The sequence below is a fragment of the Myotis daubentonii genome, chromosome 5, assembly GCF_963259705.1.
Source record: "Myotis daubentonii chromosome 5, mMyoDau2.1, whole genome shotgun sequence".
Lineage (NCBI taxonomy): Eukaryota > Metazoa > Chordata > Mammalia > Chiroptera > Vespertilionidae > Myotis > Myotis daubentonii.
This window is the reverse complement of record NC_081844.1, coordinates 82,431,606-82,454,990: the sequence shown is the minus strand read 5'-3', so window position 1 is coordinate 82,454,990 and position 23,385 is coordinate 82,431,606. Positions and strand designations below refer to the sequence as shown.

The 23,385-nt window shown below is 43.9% G+C and overlaps 1 protein-coding gene across 3 annotated transcripts in view; it reads left to right on the top strand.

Moving 5' to 3' along the window:
- Positions 1 to 23,385, top strand: part of NRG2 (neuregulin 2) — a 257,953-nt gene that overhangs the window by 76,104 nt on the left and 158,464 nt on the right. For all 3 annotated transcript variants that reach the window (XM_059698576.1, XM_059698577.1, XM_059698575.1), the window contains one exon: positions 3,454 to 4,208. In XM_059698576.1, the coding sequence (XP_059554559.1) occupies positions 3,518 to 4,208 (691 nt within the window). In that variant the 5' untranslated portion in view covers positions 3,454 to 3,517. The remainder of the gene's footprint in view (positions 1 to 3,453; positions 4,209 to 23,385) is intronic.

The following is a 23,385-nucleotide window of genomic DNA, read 5'->3' as shown; positions in this document are numbered from 1 at the left end:
AGTTTTATTCATTTCAAACGGGCCGGATCCGGCCCGCGGAGGTAGTTTGCCCATGGCTGTAAGCACTCTACACTTATCTTACATAATCTACATCCTTCAAATCCTTTTCCTCTCAGTTTAAATGTTATCTCCTCATAGTAGCCTTCCCTTATCCAAGTAGACCTACCCTCTCCCCTTTCTATTATTCCCTATCATTTCATCCTGTGTATTTCCTTCAGGACACATATCACCCTAAGTAGTTTAGTTACCTATTCATCTACTTGTTTACTGCTGTCTTCCCAACTAGAGTATGAACTTTGAGAGCAGACGGTGTCAGTTTGGTTCACTGCAGTCTTACCCAGTGACCAGTACTGTGCTTAGCACAGAGGGGCCATTCTATTGGATATTCGTTGAATATGTACATAATGAGCAAAAAACCCAACTTTATGTAGTAGACCCTCTTATTACCGCCACTATATGGATGAGGAAACAGGCCTGGAGAGTGAAATAGACTCATTCCAACGTTAGTAAGTTAAAAAAATTGGACTGAAGCCTAGCTCTGCTTGACCCCAGAGCACAAGCTCTTCCCCACTATTTTGGTCTCAGAAACAGAAGATTGAGTACAGTCTTGGCTGTGTGTGATCTTGACTAAGTCCCTTTTTCTCCCTGGGACTATTTCTTCCACTAAAAACTGAGAGGGTGGAGTTAGTGGTCTTCTTTATAGCGATGTACAAGACCTGTGATCTATGAAATGAAAAGGGGGACAATGAAGGAGCCAACAAGATGGGCTGTGCCTTTAAAAGAGCTGATTTTCAGTTCACTAAAGATTTGCTCCTCATTATTCTATGCCAGGAACCGTGTTAGATGTCCCTTTGGATAGGAATCCAAAGACTAATAGGACATAGTCCCCACTGTTAAGATGACTGTTCTGATGGTCTAATGCAGCCTGGCTAACAGTGTAAGTCTGATGCTTAACGTATAGTGTGCTTGAAGTACAGTTGCTTAAAGGACAGTATGAGGCACATGGTAACATGGAAGAGGAAGAATTAGTCTCATCATGTATGTATATGGGAATAGAAGGGAGGGGTGAGATATAATGCTGAGCTGAGCCTTGGGGAAAAAATAGTTTTCTACATGGACACAGGCGATAGAGTGGTGAAAGCCTGGGGCGGGGGGTGGGGGGGCGCGTAGAAGGGGTCAATGGGGGGAAGAAGGGGACATATGTAATACTTTCAACAATAAAGATTTAATTGCCCGGCTGGTGTGGCTCACTGGTTGAGCATCAACCTATGAACCAGGAGGTCACAGGTTCATTTCCCAGTCAGGGCACATGCCTGGGTTGCAGGCTCAATCCCAGTGTGGGATGTGTAGGAGGCAGCAGATCAATGATTCTCTCTCATCATTGATGTTTCTGTCTCTCTCCCTCTCCCTTCTTCTCTGAAATTAAAAAATATATATTTTTTAAAGATTTAATTTTAAAGAGGAAAAAAAAGAGAATAGTTTTCTAGGTGAACAAGATGGTGGTGAGACTTCCTGGACATGAGACATTACGTGCAGAAGCACACCAAGAAACAGTGCAGTGTGCTGAGGGTTGTTAGGGTAAGTGTTTGGCTTTCAGAGTGTGGAGATGGTTAGGTTGAGAGAGCCCATGAAGAGTCATGCTGAAGAGCTTGGACTTAATTCCTGAGAGCAGAGGCATTAGCATATCATATTTACATTCTGGCAGTAATGTAATCATTCTGGCAGCAGATGATGGAGGAGGGTGATGAGGTGAGGTATAGAAACTGGTTAAGAGGCTTTGCAGTAGTCCAGGTGAGGGATGATGAGCACCTGGACCTACAGTATTCATGGCAGAGTTGGAGAGAAGCTATATAAATCGAAGACATTTTAAAATGCAGAGCCAAAGGATTTGGTGATTGATTAGATGAGGAAAAATAAGACAAGAATAAATGATTTATTGGAATAGATTGGGTTGCCAAGTATAAAAAGGTGCCATTAATAATTACAGGGAATTTGGAGTGGGGTGGGAGATAATGCTGCTGGCTTTGGGCATGCTAAGTTTGAGGACTTAGACAGCCAGGAGGAAGGGTCCTTCTTTTCCAGAATGATAGTCCTAGCCTAAGTCAGACATCCTTGGGCCAGTCTCCTGAAATAAAAGTCTCCAAAGCCTCACTGGAGTTCCTGAGCTGAACACCCTTCAAGCATATAAGCTGCATATTGAAAACTTCCTGGACCTTTACTCATAGGAAGAGAATAGATCATGGACTTGCTTTTTAAAATCAGATACTGACTCCAGTGGAGCAAACTCTCCTGCCTCTTATAAGCACCACACTTTTAAAATAAGCCAGCTCTGGCTCTCAGGTGGGCTCCAGGAAGCCCCCATCTCCTTAGGGAGCGGCCTTTTAAAAGATGGAGTTGCAGCCCTGGTCAGTGTGGTTAAGTGGTTATTAGAGCGTCGACGGGTGCACTGAAGTATGGTAGATTCAATTCCCAGTCAAGGGCAGGTATCTGGGTTGCAGGTTCATCCCAGACTCCGTGACTAGGGGTGAGTGTGGGAGGCAACCAATCCATGTATCTCTCACATTGATGTTTCTCTTTCTCTCTCTCGCTCTCTCTCTCTCTCTCTCTCTCTCTCTCTCTCTCTCCCTCTCCCTCTCCCTCCCTCCCTCCCTCCCTCCCTTCCTCCCTCCCAACACTTACACTCTCTCTAAAAATCAATGGAAAAAAATATCCTCGGGTGGGGATTAACAACAACAAAAAGATGAGGTTGCAGCCTGGCCCCCCTGGTAGCTGGAGAGAACCCAGATCTTGGGGGGCTGGACCCTCTCCCAACCACCAATCCTGGTATGGTGTTCTCAATGCCAAAACAAGACCCCATGTAGCCCCAACTCTTTGCAAAAGACGGGACTGAGATCCCCAGCACTCACCTGGCGGTGGCAGGGCCTAGCACATGGGCTCGAAGAGGGGCCGTCCTTTAGGGTCCTCCCAGGGAAGGGGACAACCCAGGAGGCGGGAGCCTACAGCCGGTGGCCAAAGGCAGGGGAACGCCCTGTTTCCCACTCCCCGAGTTCATAGGAGGGTGCCAGAATCCGTTATCTCTACTCCGCCCCCTCTTCACGCACTACTCCACTGTCACGCCGATAAATCCCGGGAGCAAAGGGTAGCACGATCCTTTCCGCGCCCCTGCGGGCCCAGGAGCTGGGCGCTAAAGCAGTGCAGTCCCCAGCTTCCCCTGCAGAAGCCGCGCTCCTCGCTTGGTCCGGAGGTAGAGGGGGCGCGAGAGAGCAAGTGGGCGGGTGTCCCATCCTCCGCATCCTCCTCCAGGTCCTGGCGCGCAGGGTGGGAGCGCTGCGCCGCTCCGCGCTGCGCACCGCGGCCCGCTTGCCGCCTGCCCCTTGCCCAGCTGGGCCACGTCCCCGGGCTGCGGGTGGAGGGCTACGAGGCACTAACGTTACGCTGTTTCCGGTTTTTCAGCAGGCTCTGTTTCCCCTCCCAAGGCGGCGGCTGAGCGGCGGAGCCCCCCAAATGGCCTGGCCAGATGCGGCAGGTTTGCTGCTCAGCGCTGCCGCCGCCGCCACTGGAGAAGGCTCCGTGCAGCAGCTACAGCGACAGCAGCAGCAACAGCAGCAGCAAGAGGAGCAGCAGCAGCAGCGAGAGCAGCAGCAGGAGCAGCAGCAGCAGCAGCCACAGCAGCATCTCCCGTCCCGCTGCGCCCCCAGAGCCGCGGCCGCCGCAACAGCCGCAGCCCCGCAGCCCCGCAGCCCGGAGAGCCGCCGCCCGCACGCGAGCCGCAGCCGCCGGCGGCATGAGGCGCGACCCGGCCCCCGGCTTCTCCATGCTGCTCTTCGGTGTGTCGCTTGCCTGCTACTCGCCTAGCCTCAAGTCGGTGCAGGACCAGGCGTACAAGGCACCCGTGGTGGTGGAGGGCAAGGTACAGGGGCTGGCGCCGGCCGGCGGATCCAGCTCCAACAGCACCCGTGAGCCGCCCGCCTCGGGTCGAGTGGCGCTGGTGAAGGTGCTGGACAAGTGGCCGCTCCGGAGCGGGGGGCTGCAGCGCGAGCAGGTGATCAGCGTGGGCTCCTGTGCGCCGCTCGAAAGGAACCAGCGCTATATCTTTTTCCTGGAGCCCACGGAGCAGCCCTTAGTCTTTAAGACGGCTTTTGCCCCCCTCGACACCAACGGCAAAAACCTCAAGAAAGAGGTGGGCAAGATCCTGTGCACTGACTGCGGTGAGTCGCCCCCTCTCTCTGCTGGAGAAAGGGGGGAGGGGCGAGGCGGTGGAGAATGGGGGTGGGGCGGGGAGGTGCTGCAGGTGCCCAGGCCGGGCAGAGCCTCACTGCTGGGGGTGGGGCCGCCCCTGGGCAGGGCGGCTGGCACGGGTGGATGAGGGGTTTGAGATTAGGGAGAAGGAGGATCAGGCTCAAAGTGTGCCAGGGGTGGGGACGGGCGGGGGGAGGCGCTGGCCTGTGCCAGCAGGGATCTGCGGCTGATGTATGGCATGTGGGGCTGGAAAGCTGCCATCATAGCCCAGTAGAGGCAGGAAAAATGGAGAAGTCCGGTGGTGTTGGCCCGAGGCTCAGTGGATCAGGAGTGACCCTCGGAGGCCTTGCCCGTTCTGCTCCCACGGGCCTGCCTTGGCCAGGTTGGCAGGGTCTGCAGGAACAGCTGGGCAGACTCCCAGGCTGTGAAGGCCTCCGCTTAGAAGTTCTCCTAGGCGGGCCCCCGCCCCCTCCTCCTCCTCCTGGCTTCTCAGGTCTGCTCATCCACACCTCTGGCGCAGGCAGAGTTGGACTTTTTCTGCTACTGTTTTCTGTTGCCCATGTGGCTCAGGTTTTATTTTCCATCGTGATGTTCTCAATCGTGTTGCCTGCTCAGCGGGTAGCACAGCCTTCTGTTAACCTCCAGGACTAGCTAGCAGACATTCTTCGGGCTGTTTCTGCGAGATCCTACTAGGTCTGTTAATAGTGATAAGGATGAAATAGAGTAACTTCTGCCCAATGCTGTAAGTTCAGCTCTGACATCTTACTGGCAGGATGTATTGACTGCACCTCTCATCTTCATGATGTTGGTGCTGCACAGGAATGCAGGTGATAAGAAACAAAACATAGAAATCTGTAGATCTGTGTAGCTGGGGATGGAGGTCTCCCATGACAAAAGTGAAAGAAATGTCAGTTTAAGGATTTTTTCTTCTTGTCCCTGAGTCTAGTACTTACTTCTCAGGAAGATAAATTTAAACCAAATTGTCCTTATATTGAAGTATTTGGTGTTAGCTTGTCTTATGCTTATTCATGTTGGGGTTTCACTTAGTCCTGTCTGAGGCTGAATTTGGTGCTTGTGGTGTGACTCTGAGCGTGTAATCACTGAATTGTGATAGATGTCCTGGACTGCCACAGAAGTTGGTATGCTTACCCAGTTTACTGATTCTGGGTAGTGTAACAAGGCTTTGAGTAAGTTGCAAAGAATGTGGAACAGCTCACTGGAAGTTTTGCTGCCTTCATTTTTCTAGTTCAATGCCTTTTGCTTGTGGAAGCTTTCCTACTCCTGGCTCTCCCACTATTACCACCATCCCCGTCCTTCAAAAGACACATTTTAGTTTAGTGCTTGGGAGAATATCTACTTTACTTTAATGAGAAGAATCTTGCAGTGTTCTTTCTTTCTTTCTTTCTTTCTTTCTTTCTTTCTTTCTTTCTTTCTTTCTTTCTTTTTCTTGCAGTGTCTTAGAAGGGAAAAACATTTGGTGATAATAGCAGTTTCCGTCTCTGACATTGTTTTGTGGAATATTGTTGACTGCTCTTTAATGTTGGTTTTATGTTCTGAAATGTTTTATGATGACAAGTGGAGACCAGTTAAGAATTTTTAATTTTTTATTCTGCTAAGTATTTTATCTGAGATCCCCTGGGGAGCTATGGAACTGTATTGTGCAATGGGAAATAGATAGTAAAAACATTTATTGAACCTTGTCCAAGGGCAGCTTCTGTTTTGGATTTCGGGCGAGTTGCTCCTGAATATGCACAGAGCACATTGCCAATCTCATCCACTTAGTCCTGATGGTAATTGTCAGATAACCCCATAGGGTGGCTGGCTTCTCTATTTCCAGTCCCCCCGTTCCCCCACATCATACCTTGTTTGTTCTAGTGAGTGTTTAAGAATTGAATATAGAGATCATGAAAGATTTGGGGTCAGAAATATAGTCTGCTTCTAGGTTATGGTCATCTCATGATTAAAATAGCATGTGTAGTACAGTTCTTAAAGAGATAAATTTAGGACTGCAATCACTGCTAAAAAAAAGGTCCTCACACATCACAAATTATCAAGGAGCAGGAATGGTATGGAGGTAAACATTTTAGAACTCAAAAATATTTGCTTTGAATTGATAGTACATAGATACATGTCAGTTTTGGAGGGTTATATAAAGGGAGTAGAAATTAAAGGACATGTTTGTGAGAAGAAACTTGTAAAACTGGTGATAATATGCCAGAAGAGCATAAACTGCATTTTCTTATTTTCTATTATGTGGTTAAAGAAAACATGCACTGGTAATGGTATATTAAATAAGGAAACAACATCTTCCTTGTGCTCAGCAGGAAATAACTAACAAATTCATTTTCTGTTTTCTATCTCTAAAGAAAGCCCTCTGGGCCTCAGGGTCATTGGGAACTTTTTCTCCTTGGAGCACATTTACCCATTGCAAAATAGGGAAACTGGCATTTGGAGACTGTCATCAGGGCCGTTACATTGAGCAACTGTGGTTGAATAGTTACTTTGTTTAGCCAGTTCCAGCTCTAAATGTGTCTAGGTTCTGAAAGGTGTGGCTCCTAGGGAGAGCTAGAAAGTTGTGTTTTGGTGGGCTAGGACTTTGGGATAGCATACTGTATAGAGGAAAATATTGTGCTTAACAGTTGCCACATGCCTTGGTAGCATCCACTGAGGGGTCATACTGGACCCCTTCCACAAGGTCCTCAGCAATGGCTAATTTTACTGCAACTGTGAAATGTTGATTTGAAGTCTGTACCGTCCTCCTGGTAATCGTCAGAGGGGCATTTTTACAGACCTAGCGTGTGTCATTCATCCAAAAGAACTACCTCTGGTGGCAAAGAGTTGAATAAAATCTTTGCATCTCTGAGAAGATTGCAACACTATAACTAGTTGCTCATATATATATATATATATATATATATATATATATATATATGATTTTAAACGGTTTTCTTATTGGCAGGATATAGTAGATAGCATAAAAAAAAAAGCTCATTCTTCCTTTGTGACTTTCTGATATGAAGTTTTCTTCCAAAGTATAGTGTACTTTGTTGTTGAAGATGGAAAAGGTGTATTCCTGGGGGATATCACATTCTTTAGGGTAGTTTTTAATTAATTTGACACCTAGATTCACATATTAGAGAAAGGTGGTCCACAAAATTCAAAAGCAACTGCATATTTTTAAAATGCTGTTTATTTAAAGAATCTTTGCTTCCCCAGCCAGCTGGAAACCCAGCTGTGCTACAGCTTGAAGGTGGGAAAGTGAAACTAGGTTAGAAACTGACCGGGGCGGCTCAGTGGTTGAGCCTGGACCTATAAACCAGGTGGTCACGGTTTGATTCCCAGTCAGGGCACAGGCCCAGATTGTTTGGTTGTTTCTTGTATGTGCCCTGACCAGGGATCAAACCTGCAACCGTGGGGTATCAGGGCGATGCTATCACCAACTAAGCTAACAGGCCAGGGCTATCTTTGAGTTCTTGTTTCTCCTTGCTCTCCTATCCCCAGCATTAGATGCTGCCCCTGGCTTATAGTGGGACTCTCATAAGTGTCTTTTGAATGGATGAAGTCAAGTGAGGTTAAAAAAGCAAGCCTCTATTAATACTGAAACAGTCTTAACTTGCAGATCTGTGACACTGCGTATTGTGCTGAAAAGCTGAGTTTGATGATAGCCTTTACCTGTGCTGTGGGAACCTTTCTTCCAAAGGAGTCATTGTCAGCTAGAGTACTTAACCCAAAGTGCTTAATCATTGTGCTGATTAGCATTAATGGGATTTGAGCTGTGGAGAATAAAGGTCTTGCTGGCTGGAGAAGAAAACCATCCAGTAAAATGCCTATCAGTTTGAATTAACAAATGGTAAACTACAGAGAGTGGTATATTAACTAATGGGGTGATTAACTTCCTCTTGGTCCCAATCCTCTTTACCATCTTATATTATTGAGGACATTTTAAATTTATTTCCTAACAGCAAATACATCAAGTTAGCTTTTTTCTTTATACAATTGTATTTATATTTTTGAATATATAACACACATATATGGCTCAAAATTTACATGATAAGAAGTCTTCTTCTCACTCCCTCCTCAGCTATCTGGCTCTAAGGCAGCTGTAAAATAACATTATTAAAATGTGTATTTCTCTAAAATCAGAATGTTTTCCAAGTAGTCATATATTTTTTTTAACAGATGGAGAATATTAATTTTGCCATTAGGATAATCTTATAGTAAATTCTTCACATGCAATATTTTTTTTACTCTAACCCAAGATCTTAACCAGTACCCTACCTCACAAATATAACCTAGGGTCAGGAGTGAAAATACCAACTTACTTCTTAGATACTTTTCCATTAAGAAGTTTTCCATGACAATTAATTTTGTGAGTGAGTCTTAACTGGGATGCTCAAAGGAGAGAGCCAAAGATTTGATACTGAGCTTTGGGGCTGCAGTTGTGCCCATACAGCAGTTCCTACTGTTTCACATTCTTGCTAATCTCACAATAGCATCCATGTGGGAAATCACAGGATTCCATATATGGAAAGAGAAAACTCCACAGTGCCTGATTGCTTTGATTTTCATTTAGAAGCCAAAGACCCAGTTGCTGGTGAAGAGTTTGATTTTGACTATATTCCTTTACAGCTGATTTTGACTAGATTCCAGGGTGAATTAGCCCCTCAAATACTAGTTTGAAGTACTGTGTTTAAGGTAACTGATTTGAACGTAGCATTAAAATGTCAGAGGATCAGGGAGTTGCCATTTGGATAAATGGGGAAAACACAAATACACAAATCTAAACAGTGAGAAGTCTTAATCCTCTTAATCATTTTGGTTTCATGGTCTGTGACAGTTTTGAACATTAATTTGGAAAAGGAATGATGATGTCAGTATCAATGAAGTCCCCTTCCTGCGCCCCCCCCCCCCCCCCCTCCTTGCAGTCTTCAACAACTTGTTCCTGAGTTCTCTTCAAGGTCTAAAGTGCTGTTAGTATAATTTACATATACAACGGTAAAAGAAATTTCCCCCCAAATTTTGAGTTTGGTTGGATGTCTGTGAAATGGGGATTTTTGTCTCACTTGTTTCTAGTGATTTAACCTTCCTCTCCCACTTTATTGGAATTTGTACATAGAAATATATCCAGTTCATGAATTTCAAGAGATGATATAGGAAGTCTTTAGAAAACTGGGGAAAGTTGACTGGTGGAAATACTAAATTATGACAAGTTTGAAAAAAATGACTGTCTTAATTGAAATGAAAGCCGAGTCCTTTAAAAAGAATCGCACACAAATGAGTCGTGGTGAGCTCCACAGAAAGCTGTAGGAACTGAAGCAAACCTGGAGGGCCATTAAAGGCATTAGGATGACATGAAAGAAGACCTGCTGTACCTGGGCAAAGGCTGGCCAGCTTTGCCAACCTGGGGTCAAAAAGATAGGTTCACACGGACTTGAGATCATTTGCTGCTAATCAGCAGTGATGTTTTTGGTAATTATGAAATGAGGTTAACGTAAAGGCACCTTCTTTCTCTGGCTAGTTGCTGCCAACAGAGTGTGGCATACAAGCTTTGTTCTACAATAACATTCCCTTCCCACTTTATACATGCAGTGAAATCCAAATAGCCTCTCCAGGGACCTTCCCTGGGACAGAGCCTGTAAGCTCTTCTCTGTGCCTCCGATCAGGACCTGATTGTGCTGCTTGCCTCCTGGGGTGGGGCTGGAGGTGGCTAACATTCCATTTGCCCTTGCAGACCTCTCCAGAGTGGCTGAGGCACAGGATTCCTAGCAGGTTTCAGTATTCTGCTAGCAACGTCGCCCCCCAAGACATGATGTTTGGGTTACTTTTTATTTTCTCTTTAGAAACAGAATCCTAAATGGTTCTCTTTTTCCTTCACAGATTTCCTGCCCTGTGTTGAGGACATTGGCTCCCCCTCCTCTTTCCTTCCCTGGTCTGTTTATACAGACTGAGGATTTGTCTTTGTCCTTTAGGCTGGGATGTTTTACTTGGTCTTGATCTTGATCTTGGTCCAACTAATAGAAGCCAAGCTGAACTAACATTCCTCAGAACCGAGTGAATGAGAGAAAGGTCACCGCATAGCTAAATACCTGGTCCAGCCCATGGGAAAGTCAGGACACCATTCATTCGATTGTGGCAGTGATGTAATTTGGTACCCCAAGGTTGTACTACTAAAAAAGCTTCCTTTCAATTCTATCTTTCAAATGTTTGCTTCAACAAATATTTGAATATGTGCTCTGTGTCAACAACTAGGAGCCTTAGGGAAGTTGTATCAGACACAGTCTTTGTCATCAAGGAGCTTACAGTCTAGAACCGTGGTCGTCAAACTACGGCTCTTTGGCCCCTTGAGTGTGGCTCTTCCTAAGCCTTAGGAGTACCCTAATTAAGTTAATAACATTGTACCTACCTATATAGTTTAAGTTTTAAAAATTTGGCCCTCAAAAGAAATTTCAATCGTTGTACTGTTGATATTTGGCTCTGTTGACTAATGAGTTTGCCGATCACTGGTCTAGAAGTATAAAGATAGAATATTAGTAGTCATTCAATCCAGAGTATGATGAATGCCATAAGATATACCAACATACAGCCCTGGCCGGGTAGCTCAGGTGGTTAGAGCATTGTCCCGATATGCCAAGGTTGCAGGTTTCATCTGCAGTCAGGGCACATACAAGAAGCAACCAGTGAATGCATAAGTAAATGGATCAACAAATCAATGCACTGTCTCTCTGTCTCCATTTCTCTCTCTCTCTCTCTCTCTCTCTCTCTCTCTCTCTCTCTCTCTCTCTCTTTCTCAAGTCAATAAATAACAACAACAAAGATATACTAACATATTGCTTTTGGGAGGAGGGGAAGAGTCATAAAGGGAAGATTATACCTGGTTAGAGAATTAAGGAAAGTTTCTTGGAGAAGTAGTTTGAGATAGGATTCTAATAAAGATAGATGAGGTGGAGGTGGCTTAGGGATAGAGAGGAAATTGACTGATTAAATCTACTGAATGCAGAGAGAGCAGTGTTCTCAGTAGCAGAGGGATGTGCTTGTAGTACAGAAAATAACCAGGGTGAAAGAGAAATGGACAGGTATTCCTCATTTTTTCTTATTCTTGGAGTTTTAGTATTTATGGCCTGTATCAATTATATGACACTTATCAATTTAATGCCATGCATTTTAATTATTTTTGATGGGTCAGTATCTTATATCCTTCATCTTATTGTAAGATTTTTGGGAGCAGTAACTTAAAATATGGTTAAGTAAATATTTGATTAAGAAGGGAGTGAGCCCTTTTGCTTTCTCTACTGACCACTTATGACCTAGACAAATTTCAGGGTTCCTTAAATGACATCCCAGGCTAAGTGATAGATCAATCATGAAGAGCATATTCAGAGATTTTGATAAAGAACAGAAATTTTGCTTTTCAGTTATGATTTCTTTTCCATGGTAGTCCATCGTCTTATTTCCTTGCAAGTAATTCTTCTCAAGTTTTAGAATTATCTCTAGGTGGTTTCCCTCACACACATCAATATTTTGGCTTGTATTTCCTTTCTGTCTTGGTTAGTTAGCATTCTGTAAAATTGTCCAGTTTTACATGCTATGTGAGCTTTATGGATAGTCTCCATTCTAGTCTATCATTCAAATATTCAATTAGACTGTTACTCTGGCCATTCATGCTTCAAGTTGAATAGCTTAAGAGGTAAGAGGTCTGACCAGGTGTCTCTGTAGTAAGCAGAGGTGGTTGTACCTTTTTGCCTAGTAGGCAGCTTGGGGGAGTCTGGAGGTCAGTTCTGGTTCTTAGATCTTTCTTTTTTCTAAAAGCATAGGGAGTGGGAACCCAATGCTTCTTCATGTGCTGTGCAGAAGTATCTAGTGGGGGGTCACGGAGCGGGGCTCTCTAGAGGGAGTTCTCCTCTAGCTCAGAAGTCCTGAGGACCACTAGTCATCACCTTGCAGAAGGCTCAGGGTTTGTCTTTGGCCTCAGCTTCCTCAAGTGAGGGTCCCTCAGCTTCCTCAAGTCAGGGTCCCTCCCACTGGTGCCTGTGGCCATTAGTATAATCTCAATATAGTACCCCATCATGTCGCTTAGGCCAGTAATGAATTTCACAAGCACTGCCCAATCAATGACTCTATTCTGGAGTAACTTTGTATGGCTTTAGAGTTTATTTACTAGTCAGGATGAACAAGTAGCTTCACTTGATGATCTGTCCTGTTTGAATTTCTGTCTCTGAATGAGAAAAACCAGCAGGGCTGCAGCCAGTGCAGCTTTCCCAGAATTGTCATTGGTTGATTGGATTCGAGGGAGTGGGGTGGGAGGGGGGAATAACAAAAAGAATAGCTTTTTTAAAAGGAAAAAAAGAGTCTCAGATCACGACATGACCCAATTGTCACAGAGTGAACCCAAGGCCCACAGGTGAAAAGCTTATTTTAAAGGACACTGGGGCTTCCAAAGGCAGCCTGTCAGACTGCTTACTCCTAATTGTGTTTTTGTTTTTGTTAATTAAGTATATTTTTATTGATTTCAGAGAGAAAGGGAGAGGGAGAGAAAGATAGAAACATCACTGATGAGAGAGAATCATTGACCAGCTGCCTCCTGCACGCTACCCACTGGGGATCAAGCCCACAACCTGGGCATGTGTCCCTATTGTGAATTGAACCCTGACCTCCTAGTTCATAGATGGATGCTCTACCATTGAGCCATGCTGGTTGGGCCAGTTGGTTTCCTTTTTATAGTCTGTTTTATTTCTGAGATCCTCTTACCTGGGGTTGTATTTCTCCCACTTTATCCCTCTGTGCTCCCCACCTTCCTATTTAGGGCTGCTGCCATACTTGCTTTTGTTATAAATGTAACAGCCATTTCTTAGCCCCATTCCCAAGAACCAGAGGAGTTTCCAGAAATTTCTAGTACAAAGTTTCCTTCCTTGGACTTTAAGGTCTGATAGATTTTGTGGAAAGTAGCAACAAGGCCTGGGATTGGTACCTATGAGGGTGGAACCACATTTGACAAATCTGGCTAAATTTCTTTCAGGTCCAGTTCTTTTGGACAAAACATGAGGTTTTTCCAAGAAGGCCTCTCCCATATTGCCGAGCCACATTTTTTAAATTTTTATTGATTTTTTAGAAAGAGGAAGAGAGAGAGAGGGAGAGAGAGAGAGAGAGAGAGAGAGAGAGAGAAATATCGATTGGCCACTACCTCCCACATGTGCCCCAACAGGGGATCAAACCTGAATCTTGGGTATGTGCCCTGACTGGGAATTGAACCCGCCACCTTTCAGTGTACAGGACAATGCTCCAACAATGCTCCAACCAACTGAGCCACACTGGCCAGGGCTCAACGTCTCATTTTCAAAAGGGGACACTTTCTCCAAAAAGTCTAGTAACATTCACTGGCCTCTTAGTGACATTCAATTGTCTTGGTCAAATACTGACAATAGTCCCTGTCAGATGACACATCTGAGGCTCAACCCAGATGATTCAGTTCAATAGTGAGAAGATTCTAGAACGTGGAGCCAGGTAGTCAGGATGAAACAAGATATTGGGTGAAGCAAGGTATTACCACTTCTGAGAGAGACTCCTTGCTGCTGGGAAAGAATCTAACTTGTAGGCTGAAGGGAGGCACATGGGTGGCCCCAGATAGAGAGGGAGCTTGCTGTCTTTGTTTCTCATTATGTAAATTATCTGAGTAGGTTTCCACTGTGCATGGTATGCACTCAGCTAACAGGGCAAATGGGAGCTGTAGCTGAGACTGGTTCCCTTGGGAATACAGTTTTCACTTCTGCTGGTTTTATCTCAGCTTCTACTTTTGCCCACACATAGTGTGAGCTCTGTGCTTCTATGTGGTGTTGTAGCCTCAGGGCCTCTGATGAATGGTCTGCCTTAGGCCCAGAGCTTGTTGTACAAAGTAAAAGTTAAAGGCATTGGTTCTAGGTTAGTTCTCGGAAGGGGTCACTTGAAAGTTAAGTACAGGGAACTGTGTCTATAAAAGAAAACATCAAGTTGGGTTTGATGGTCTTCATTGGGCCAAAGTCATGAACCATACCTTTTAAAAGTAAATAAAAGAGTTTGCTTTCCTCATCTCAGAAGTTAAATAACAGCCTAATCGTTCCAGGTAGGGATAAGTCTTATCATTGTAAGAGGAGAATAGAAAAGGACAGTAGTGCTGCTCTGTCTACATGACTCAGGGTAATTCAGCAGACATTACTCTTCATCCTGTGGTTCAAAGATCACTTTCCTTGGAAGAGTTTGTTACTAACACCTGTGGGTTTTGGGGAGTAGTCTCATGGCTGACTTGCACTTGACCTTTTCACTCTTTTTTTTAAAATGTATTTTTATTGATCTTAGAGAGAAAGGAAGGGAGAGGGATAGAGAGATAGAAACATTAATGAGAGAGAAACATCAACATCGACTGGCTGCCTCCTCCATGCCCCCTACCCAGGATTGAACTTTCAAACTGGGCATGTGCCCTGACTGGGAATTGAAAGAGTGACCTTTTGGTGGATGGGTTGATGCTCAACCACTGAGCCACACTAGCCAGGACCTGGTTCTTCTTTTTGACTGCCTTGTAAAGGCTATAGTTCCTAAGGGACTGTTCTGGGTTCTCCTCTCAATTTATGTAATCTGTTGATTTTTAAAAATATATATATTTTATTGATTTTTTTACAGAGAGGAAGGGAGAGGGATAGAGAGTCAGAAACATCGATGAGAGAGAAACATCAATCAACTGCCTCCTGCACACCCCCTACTGGGAATGTGCCCGCAACCAAGGTACATGCCCTTGACTGGAATGGGACCCTTCAGTCCACAGGCTGAGCCAAACCGGTCAGGGCTATGTAATCTGTTTTGAAGCTTCAACTATACAGAACATAGCGGTTAAGACTGCATGCTCTGGAGCCAACTTTAAAGGGTGAATCTTGGCTCTATGACTTAGTAGCTCTATCACCTTGGGCAAATTAATTAACTTCTTTGTGCCTCAGGCTCCCCAATTGTTAAATGGTGCTAATAATAATACCTACCTCTTAGCATTGTGATAAGGATTCACTGAGTCACTTCCTGAGAAGTACTTAAAACAGTATCTGCTTGTAGAAAACATTTAATGCAGAGCAACTGCAATTACTATTATTGTCATGTCTATTGGTAGTGGAACGAGAATGGCTTTGGATTCTTATATTAAATTCATCCTTACTAGCTATATGAACTTGGGAAAATTCTCTTAATCTTTCTGAGTCCCAGTTCCCAATTGCCTATGGCACATTGTTTCAGTTACCTATGGTTGCATAACAAACCACCCCAAAGGTAGTGGCTTCAAACAGCAACACTTATTAGTTATTGTCTCTCACAGTTCTAGGGATTTACTGAGCCCAGGTAGAAGGTTTAGTATCTTTTTTTAAAAAAAATGTTTTTATTGATTTCAGAGAGGAAGGGAGAGGGAGATAGAAACATCAATGATGAGAGAGAATTATTGATCTGCTGCTTCCTGCACACCCCACACTGGGGATTGAGCCTACAACCTGGATATGTGGCCTGTCTGGGAATTGAACCATGACCTCCTGGTTTATAGGTTGACTCTTAACAACTGAGCCACGCAGACCCGGGCAGTATCTTTGATGCAGTCTTAGTCAGATGGTGGCTGGGCAGTCAGACAAGTAGCTGAGATGGGGCTATTTCAAAGTTTCCTTTCTGACAGGTCTAGCAGTTGATTCTGGCTGGTTTTCCTCTGGGAGCTTAGCTGGGGCTGAGAACCAGGGGCCTTGCCTGAGTGTCCTCATAGATTGGTGGCAAGATTCAAGTGTGAGCATCTCAGGAGAGGGCCAGGCCAAAGCAGTATTGCCTTTTATGATCCAGCCTCTGAAGTTACTAGCATCACTTCCACCACATTCTTTTTGTTAGAAGAGAATTAGTAAGATCTGACCAGGTTCAAGGGGAGTTAAACTTAACTTCTTGGTATAAAGATTGTCAAAGAATTGTGGATATGTTTGATCCTCTGGTCACAAATTATTTATATTCCTCACACATGAAAAATATACTCATCCTCACCCAAGATCCTCCTTCCTGAAAAAAGTCTCATCTATTAGGGCTGGCTTAGGCTCGGGAGCCAGGGTCTCCTCATCTAAATTAGGTCTAGGTCTCTAATGTAGTTCCCTGAGTAGAGCAATTTGAATGCTGTTCCTCTTGATCTGAAATGAATTAACAAGACAAGTTATCTGTCCCCCCTCCCCCCGAATCCTGGAACAGACTTAGGATAACTGCTATAGATGCCCCTTTTTAAATATTGGTAATTCTTAAACATTTTAAAACAATGTTATTTATATATTTTTTATATAGTATTGATGCGAAACTATCAAACTAATCTATAGACCTCATTCAAATTTTGTCAGTTATCTTACTAATGACCTTTTGCTAGTCCAGGATCCAAACCGGAATCTTATATCACATTTAGTTGTCAAGTCTCTTTAGTCTTCTATCTGGGGTAGATGTTACCATTTAGAAAGAGGGAAGCCAGCAGTCATAGTCTGTAGCAGTTCTGAAAGCCAGCTCGCTACATGAGAAGGCTCGGTCCTGCTGCCCGGGAATGATTCTCCACTGTTCCCGGTTCTAGCCCATGGGCTCCTGGGTTGGCCCTCTGAATGGTCTTTTCTTCTTCATAAAATATAGCTTATGTTTGCAGTTAGCAGTTTTCTCAGTTTTCTATGTTCTTTAGTTAGTCAGGTGTGGCCATAAGAGGAGACACAGGAGATGAAACAAAATAAACAACCAAGTTTACTAAACTCACAAGGGGTCACTGCCTGCCACATAGGATCACAGGGGAAGTACCAGATTTTGGTCAGGTGACAGATGACAAAAAAGGGGGGCATTAAGTTAGAGTCCCTTTTTTTGCTTGTTTGTGTGAGGGTGTGTGTGTGTGTGTGTGTGTGTGTGTGTGTGTGTGTGTGTTTACTAGATTACTGGGTTATTACAAAAGGATCTAACTCAGGGAAGCCAGATGGAAGAGATGCACAGGGAAAGAATGGGAGACGGGTGCAGAGCTTCCATGCCCTCTTCAGGCACCACTTTCCCCCCACGTCCATGTATTCACCAACTTGGAAGCTCTCTGAACCCTGTCCTTTTGGGAAAGGGCATGGAATTTTTTTTTTTTTTAAATACACTTTTTATTGATTTTTTTACAGAGAGGACGAGAGAGGGACAGAGAGTCAGAAACATCGATGAGAGAGATCAATCAGCTGCCTCCTGCACACCCCCCACCGGGGATGTGCCCGCAACCAAGGCACATGCCCTTGACCGGAATCGAACCCAGGACCCTTGAGTCCACAGGTTGACGCTCTATCCACTGAGCCAAACCGGTTCGGCAGGGCATGGAATTTTGAAGGAATACAAGTCAGTCCAAAACATTGCCCTTGAAGTACAAAAGATTTAAAAAAGTGTTAGTTGTAAAATATACACAACATAAAATTTACCATTTTAACCATTTTAAGTGTACAGTTGCATGGCATTAAGTATATCCACAGGGATCTGCAGTCCAAACCATTAGGGTTTTCTTGGGGAAGGCAAGGAGGGCAGGGTGACAAATTAGGATTGGCAATATGAGTAATTTTCATGGGTTCTAAACTGTCGGGGTTGTCACCATCACCGGTGGCCTGATATCTGGTCCTGGAATGATTAAGGGTTAGATTAGAGGAGGAATGGCTGTGGATTGGTTAGTTTGCATATCAAAAGCATGCTCTGGCTGAGTCCTTTGCTATTTCTAAGTGGCTAGACCTGAGGGGCAGTCTCTTCCCAGAGAGGGTTTTTTAAGATGTCAAAACATCAGCCTATATAGAAAATAAAAACTATCTACAGTACACGCAGCCGGCTTCCTTCATGTAGAAGTTTGGGAGTCAAAGGCGTCTTTACATTTCATACTGCTTGCTTCTTTGAGTCTAAGCTGGCAGTGTTCCTGCTAGTACCCTTTTAAAAAATATTTGTGGTTTGCCTATGAATCTTATCGGGGTTTACTACCTTAGACAAAAGCCACATTCTTAAATCTTATCAAAATAAACTCTTCTCTACCCTGAGACTGCCTGGGACAACATCCTTCAGATTACCGGAATCCCTGTTCTTTAATGGGAAGGACCTGGCGGGCACCTCCTCAGGATCCTTAGAGGGCCTTTTGTCTCTCTCAAAGATTCTTTGAGGCATTGCCTTTGATCTTCCTGAGTTCTTAACAAAAGATACAACCCAAAATGTCTCAAACTGATCTCATTATCTTCTCCTTACCATATTCTAAACTGTCTAGGATGACCATCTTAGATAACATTGATCTAGTCTTTCAACCTTTAGAAACCTCAAAATCATCTTTGGTCCCTTTCTCACCTTCTTTCCCTATGTGCAGTATATTGGCAAATCATGGCAGTTTTTACTACAGCAAAATATCTTCAGTTCAATTCTTTTCATTCATGGTGCTCTAGTACATGGGTGAGGAATGTCCGGCCAGCGAAATCATTTGGTCTGGCCCTGCCAAGGCATTAGGGGTGAGTTAATTAAATGTTTGACCAAATGTAGCAGGCTAATATTTTTTAATATATATTTTTATTGATTTCAGAGAGGAAGGAAGAAGGAGAGAGAGATAGAAGCATCAATGATGAGAGAGAATCATTGATCGACTGCCTCCTGCACACCCCCTACTGGGAATCAAGTCCACAACCTGGGCAGGTGCCCTTGACCGGAATCAAACCCAGGACCCTTCAGTCCAGAGGCTGACACTCTCTATCCATTGAGCCAAACCAGCTAGAGCTAGCAGGCTAATTTTTAAGTTTATAATTTTGTATGGTCCTCAAATGATGCTATAAATATTCAAATGGCCCTTGGCAGAAAAAAGGTTCTTTACCCCTGCTCTAGTTGGGTACTTATTTCTTACCTAGACTGTTATTGTAGCTGCTGAATGGAATTTTCTTATTTTCAGAGTCTCTGCTCTCTTCTAGCTATAGTGTATTGATGGAATTAGCTTTCTAGAACAAATTAATGATCTCTCCCCAATCCAGAAATCTTCAATAGCTTCTTATTATCTGCAGACTAGGGTGAAAACTCTTTCACATAGCATGCAAGGACTTCCACAATTTGACCCCTACCTGCCTTTAAACCTTTAACCCACTCCTCCACACTTTACTAATTTGTTATAGCCAAAATGTACTGTTTTGAAAAATTTTAATACATTTTACACTTTCCTTCCATAGTGCTTCTGTGCATTCTGTTTCCTTGGCTGGTTATGTACTTCCTGTCCTTCTGAGTCAGTTGCTAGCCTCCCCATCCTTCAAGGCTCAGCTCAGGTCCTACTTCTCCTCAAAGCTCTTTCTGGTTCCCTCAGTCCTAATGAGTCATGACATCCACTGTGTTTCGGTAGCAGTTCATAGCTCTTTCTGTAATCATACTGGTCTGTTCTATCACTTAGCATAGTCAGATGGGGAAGGAGGGCATGTGTGTATGGTCCTCCAGACTGTGAGCTTCTTGAATGCAAAATGAAACTGGAGCAAAGGATGTATCTATTTATTTTTGTGTGTGTGCCTTATATAACTTACATGGCTAACTGCTTGGTGACTTGAAAAGAGAATGAATTTTAATTTAGGCATTAAACTGGCAGTTGGGAACAAGCATCTGGTTCATGGGAGGAGATTGGCCTAGGCACGTAAAATGTTGGTAGAGCTAACAAAGTGGTAAATTGAGGCAGCCACTTTAGCTGAAAATGGGGAGTTGGTTTAGATAAAAAGTGTGACATTGACTCTTTACTATCATGGTTCCTGCTGTTTATTATAATCAAAACCAAATCTATGATGTGTGAATTGGAGTTTGTTTTATTAGCCTTTATGGGAAGCACCTTGAAAATATTATTTAGGGATATTCAGGAGAATTTAACTGTTTTGGATACCACTGTATTCTTGTCGCCTTCATGGTATTTTGCATGTAATCAGAGCTAAATAAATATTAGTTGAGGAAAAAATGAGAGAAATGATTTCTGCTCCTTTGTGGCCCTAGGGCACTTATACGTGCCCTACCCACGGAACAGACCCAGGAGGGCTTGTTCAAAATCAGCTCAAGTTGAGAGAAGACTTATTTGTCACAAGTGATTTCTCCGGGGTCCTGTTGATACCCAGAGCATTCTGCTTTGCCACAGAGGAGTGGGAGACGTTAGGGCCTCAGGACGTAGAGAGGGTGATTGGTAGCATGTGAACGGCGGAATTGCAACCTGAATCAGGCAGTAAGAGTGACAGGAGCTTCTGTTAGGTGGCCAGGAGGAGAGTGTGGGCTGTGTCCTTAGTTAAGGAAGAGGAAACTGTTCGAGCTTTGTCAGGTTTTTTATTGTTGTTTTATTTTTAAATGATGAGAATCCTTCCTGTAAATCAGCCTCCCCAGGTCCAGACTCAGCCCACTACTTTCTGTGTGATCTTTTCCAGGCTGCACTTATACCCTGGGCTTTGTTTTGAGCTGGCAAATGGAGGTCTCTTTTTCAGCTGTGAGAACTGGAGTGGAGGGAGTGTTTCGAGCCAATTCGATAAGTGGCATGGATTTATAGTTTTTCTTTGAAAATTTTAGCAAAATCCTGGACTGAGGGACAGTCTGGATGTCTGGAATACCGAATTTCTTTCTTGAAGAGAGACTTCCCCTGTATTCCATTCTGAGTATCAAACCCAAGAAGCCTCTCTGAGTCTGTGATTGTGATAATTGGATGGGAGGGATTGGGGCAATTTAGGAAGATGATGGGGGCCTGACCTCTTCCTGCCTTTGAAATCCATAAAGGAGGGAGAATGGGGAAAATGATGAATAGTTGATCAAAAAATGGGGAGTGTCCCTCCTAAATTAGGACAGCTGGCTCAGTAACAAAATTGTTTTACTCTGTTAATGGCCCTCAGAACCAGATGCTATGGAAACAGAAATTAAACTACGACTTTGAAAAAAAAAAAGAAAATAAACGACAGTTTGGGGCAGCTCTCTCCATCCGGTGAGGACAGTGTAACCTCTTCTCTCTGCCCTTGCCCAGCTGTGCATTCCTCTAGGGAAGTCTCAATAGTCTGAGAGAGGGGGCTTGTTGGGCTCATGTCCTAAACTTCAGGGAAGGGGTAGATTCAGTTGAGAAGAGTCTCAGGGCATGTGGGTTTTGCATCTGTTTGATCTTTGGCTTGTCCTTGGAGACACTGTGCCTTGCAGGTTTTGGTAGAGTTAGCTCAAGGTGACCTCCCTCCACTCAATAGATAGGAGAATTGGCCTGCTTGGTCTCTCCATATCCCTGAGAACCCAAATTTGCTACAGGATTGGGTGAACCATATGGCAGCCTAGATTACAGTGATTGTTGGCGTTTGTCAACAGAGAGCGCAGGCTTTTGGCTATAGCTAATCCCCCAGGTAGGGTTGCCACACCATCTGTGAACACAGCATATAGGATCAGCTAGATGGGTATGCAGTCCTGCTCTTATCCACTCCCTGCTTCCCAACGAAAGGAGAGGCAAGATCATCATCAAATATTAACTAATAGATATGTGGGGTGTGTGTGTGTGTGTTTTTTTTGTTTTTTTGGTGTGTGTGTGTGTGTGTGTGTGTGTGTGTGTGTGTGTGTGTTTAGCTCCTTTATTGTTCTTTTCATTGAAGGATGCTAGGGAGGCCTAGTAGTCATGTATCTTGCTCTGGAGAGGTTTATGGTCTAGTTGAGGATATCAGATTAACGTGAATCAGTAACAAGCAACATAAAACAAAAGGTACATAATAGTTGCAAAGAAGGAAAATAGACTAAATAATTCAGAGATAGGGAAGATCAATTAGGGCTGAAATTTTCCAGGACAGGGTTAGGACTGGAGGTCAGTCTCAAAGAATGAATAGGTTTTTGTGATTTAGGAGGATAAGGGAAAGGCTTCTAGGCCTTAAGAACAATATGAGCAGAGGAGACAAGCATGATGTCTTTACAGGACCAGAAGGAGATTAGTGTGGTTGGGGTAGAGATATAGGGGAAGTAAGATTAGGAAAGAAGGGCAGGACCAGATTACAGGGGGTCTTCAGAGACAGGCAAAGGAGTTTGGACTAGATTCTGGGAATGATATGGTGCTATTGTAGGAACTGGTACAGAGATATGATATGAAGAGAGGAATGTTTGAAAATACTTTGAAGACACAATTTCCAGTGGACTGGAGTTGGAGAGAGATAAATGTTCAAGAGATCAAGGAGGGCGTTATAAAGTCCCTGAAGCCCTGGAAACTAGGGGAAGAGTTAGGGAAACTACACGATTTCTTTTCAGATTCTATGAGACTTGGCGATGAGCTGGGTATTAGGCATGAAGGAGAGAAAGGGGTCAGGGTTTGATCTTGGAAAGCTGGGAAAAATAATAGTGTCATTAACAAAAATAGGGATGTTGTAAGGAAAAGTAATTTTAAGGGAGAAAATGATGAGTTTGGCAAACATTTTATTTACTTGACAAATACTTTTGTGACACAATGTATTTAGCACTGTGCTAACCACTTTATAAATGCTAGCTCATTTCATTCTCATAATAACCATATGAAATAAATACTGTTATTGCCCTCTTTATTACAATAGGAAAAACACAAGCATAGAGAAGTTAAATAATTTGCCCAAGATCATGAAGCTATAAAGAAATGGCAGAGCCAGGATTCTGGACCCAGGCAGTGTATGCTAGGCTTCCCCTTGTTGCTGAGAGACCCATGTAGAAAATACAGTAGATAGTAGGAGACCAAATATTTTTGGGGGGTATTTCCTTTTTGCAGAACTCTTTGCAGGAAATGTAACAATGAGTACAATGTGACTATACCGTCAAGGAGCTTGTAAAGTGCTAGTGAGGGAATGGCTAATTGTCAAATCATGGTCAAGGGTACTAAGTTTTTTGCTACAAGAGAAGGTAGCACAATAAGAAGTAGAGAAAAGTGCCCGGCGGTGTAGGTCAGCAGTTGAGTGTCGACCCGGAACCAAAAGGCTATGATACCATTCCTGGTCAGGCCACATGTCCCGGCTGAGGGCTCGATCTCCAGTTAGGGGGCACTCAGGAGGGAGCTGATTGATAATATTTCTCTCTCATTGATGTTTCTATCTTTCTATCCCTCTCTCAAAAAAAAAATCAATAAAAGACATTTAAAAAAGGAGAGAGGAGGATAAATACATATCTAGTTAGAGATATCAGAAAAGACTCCAAGGA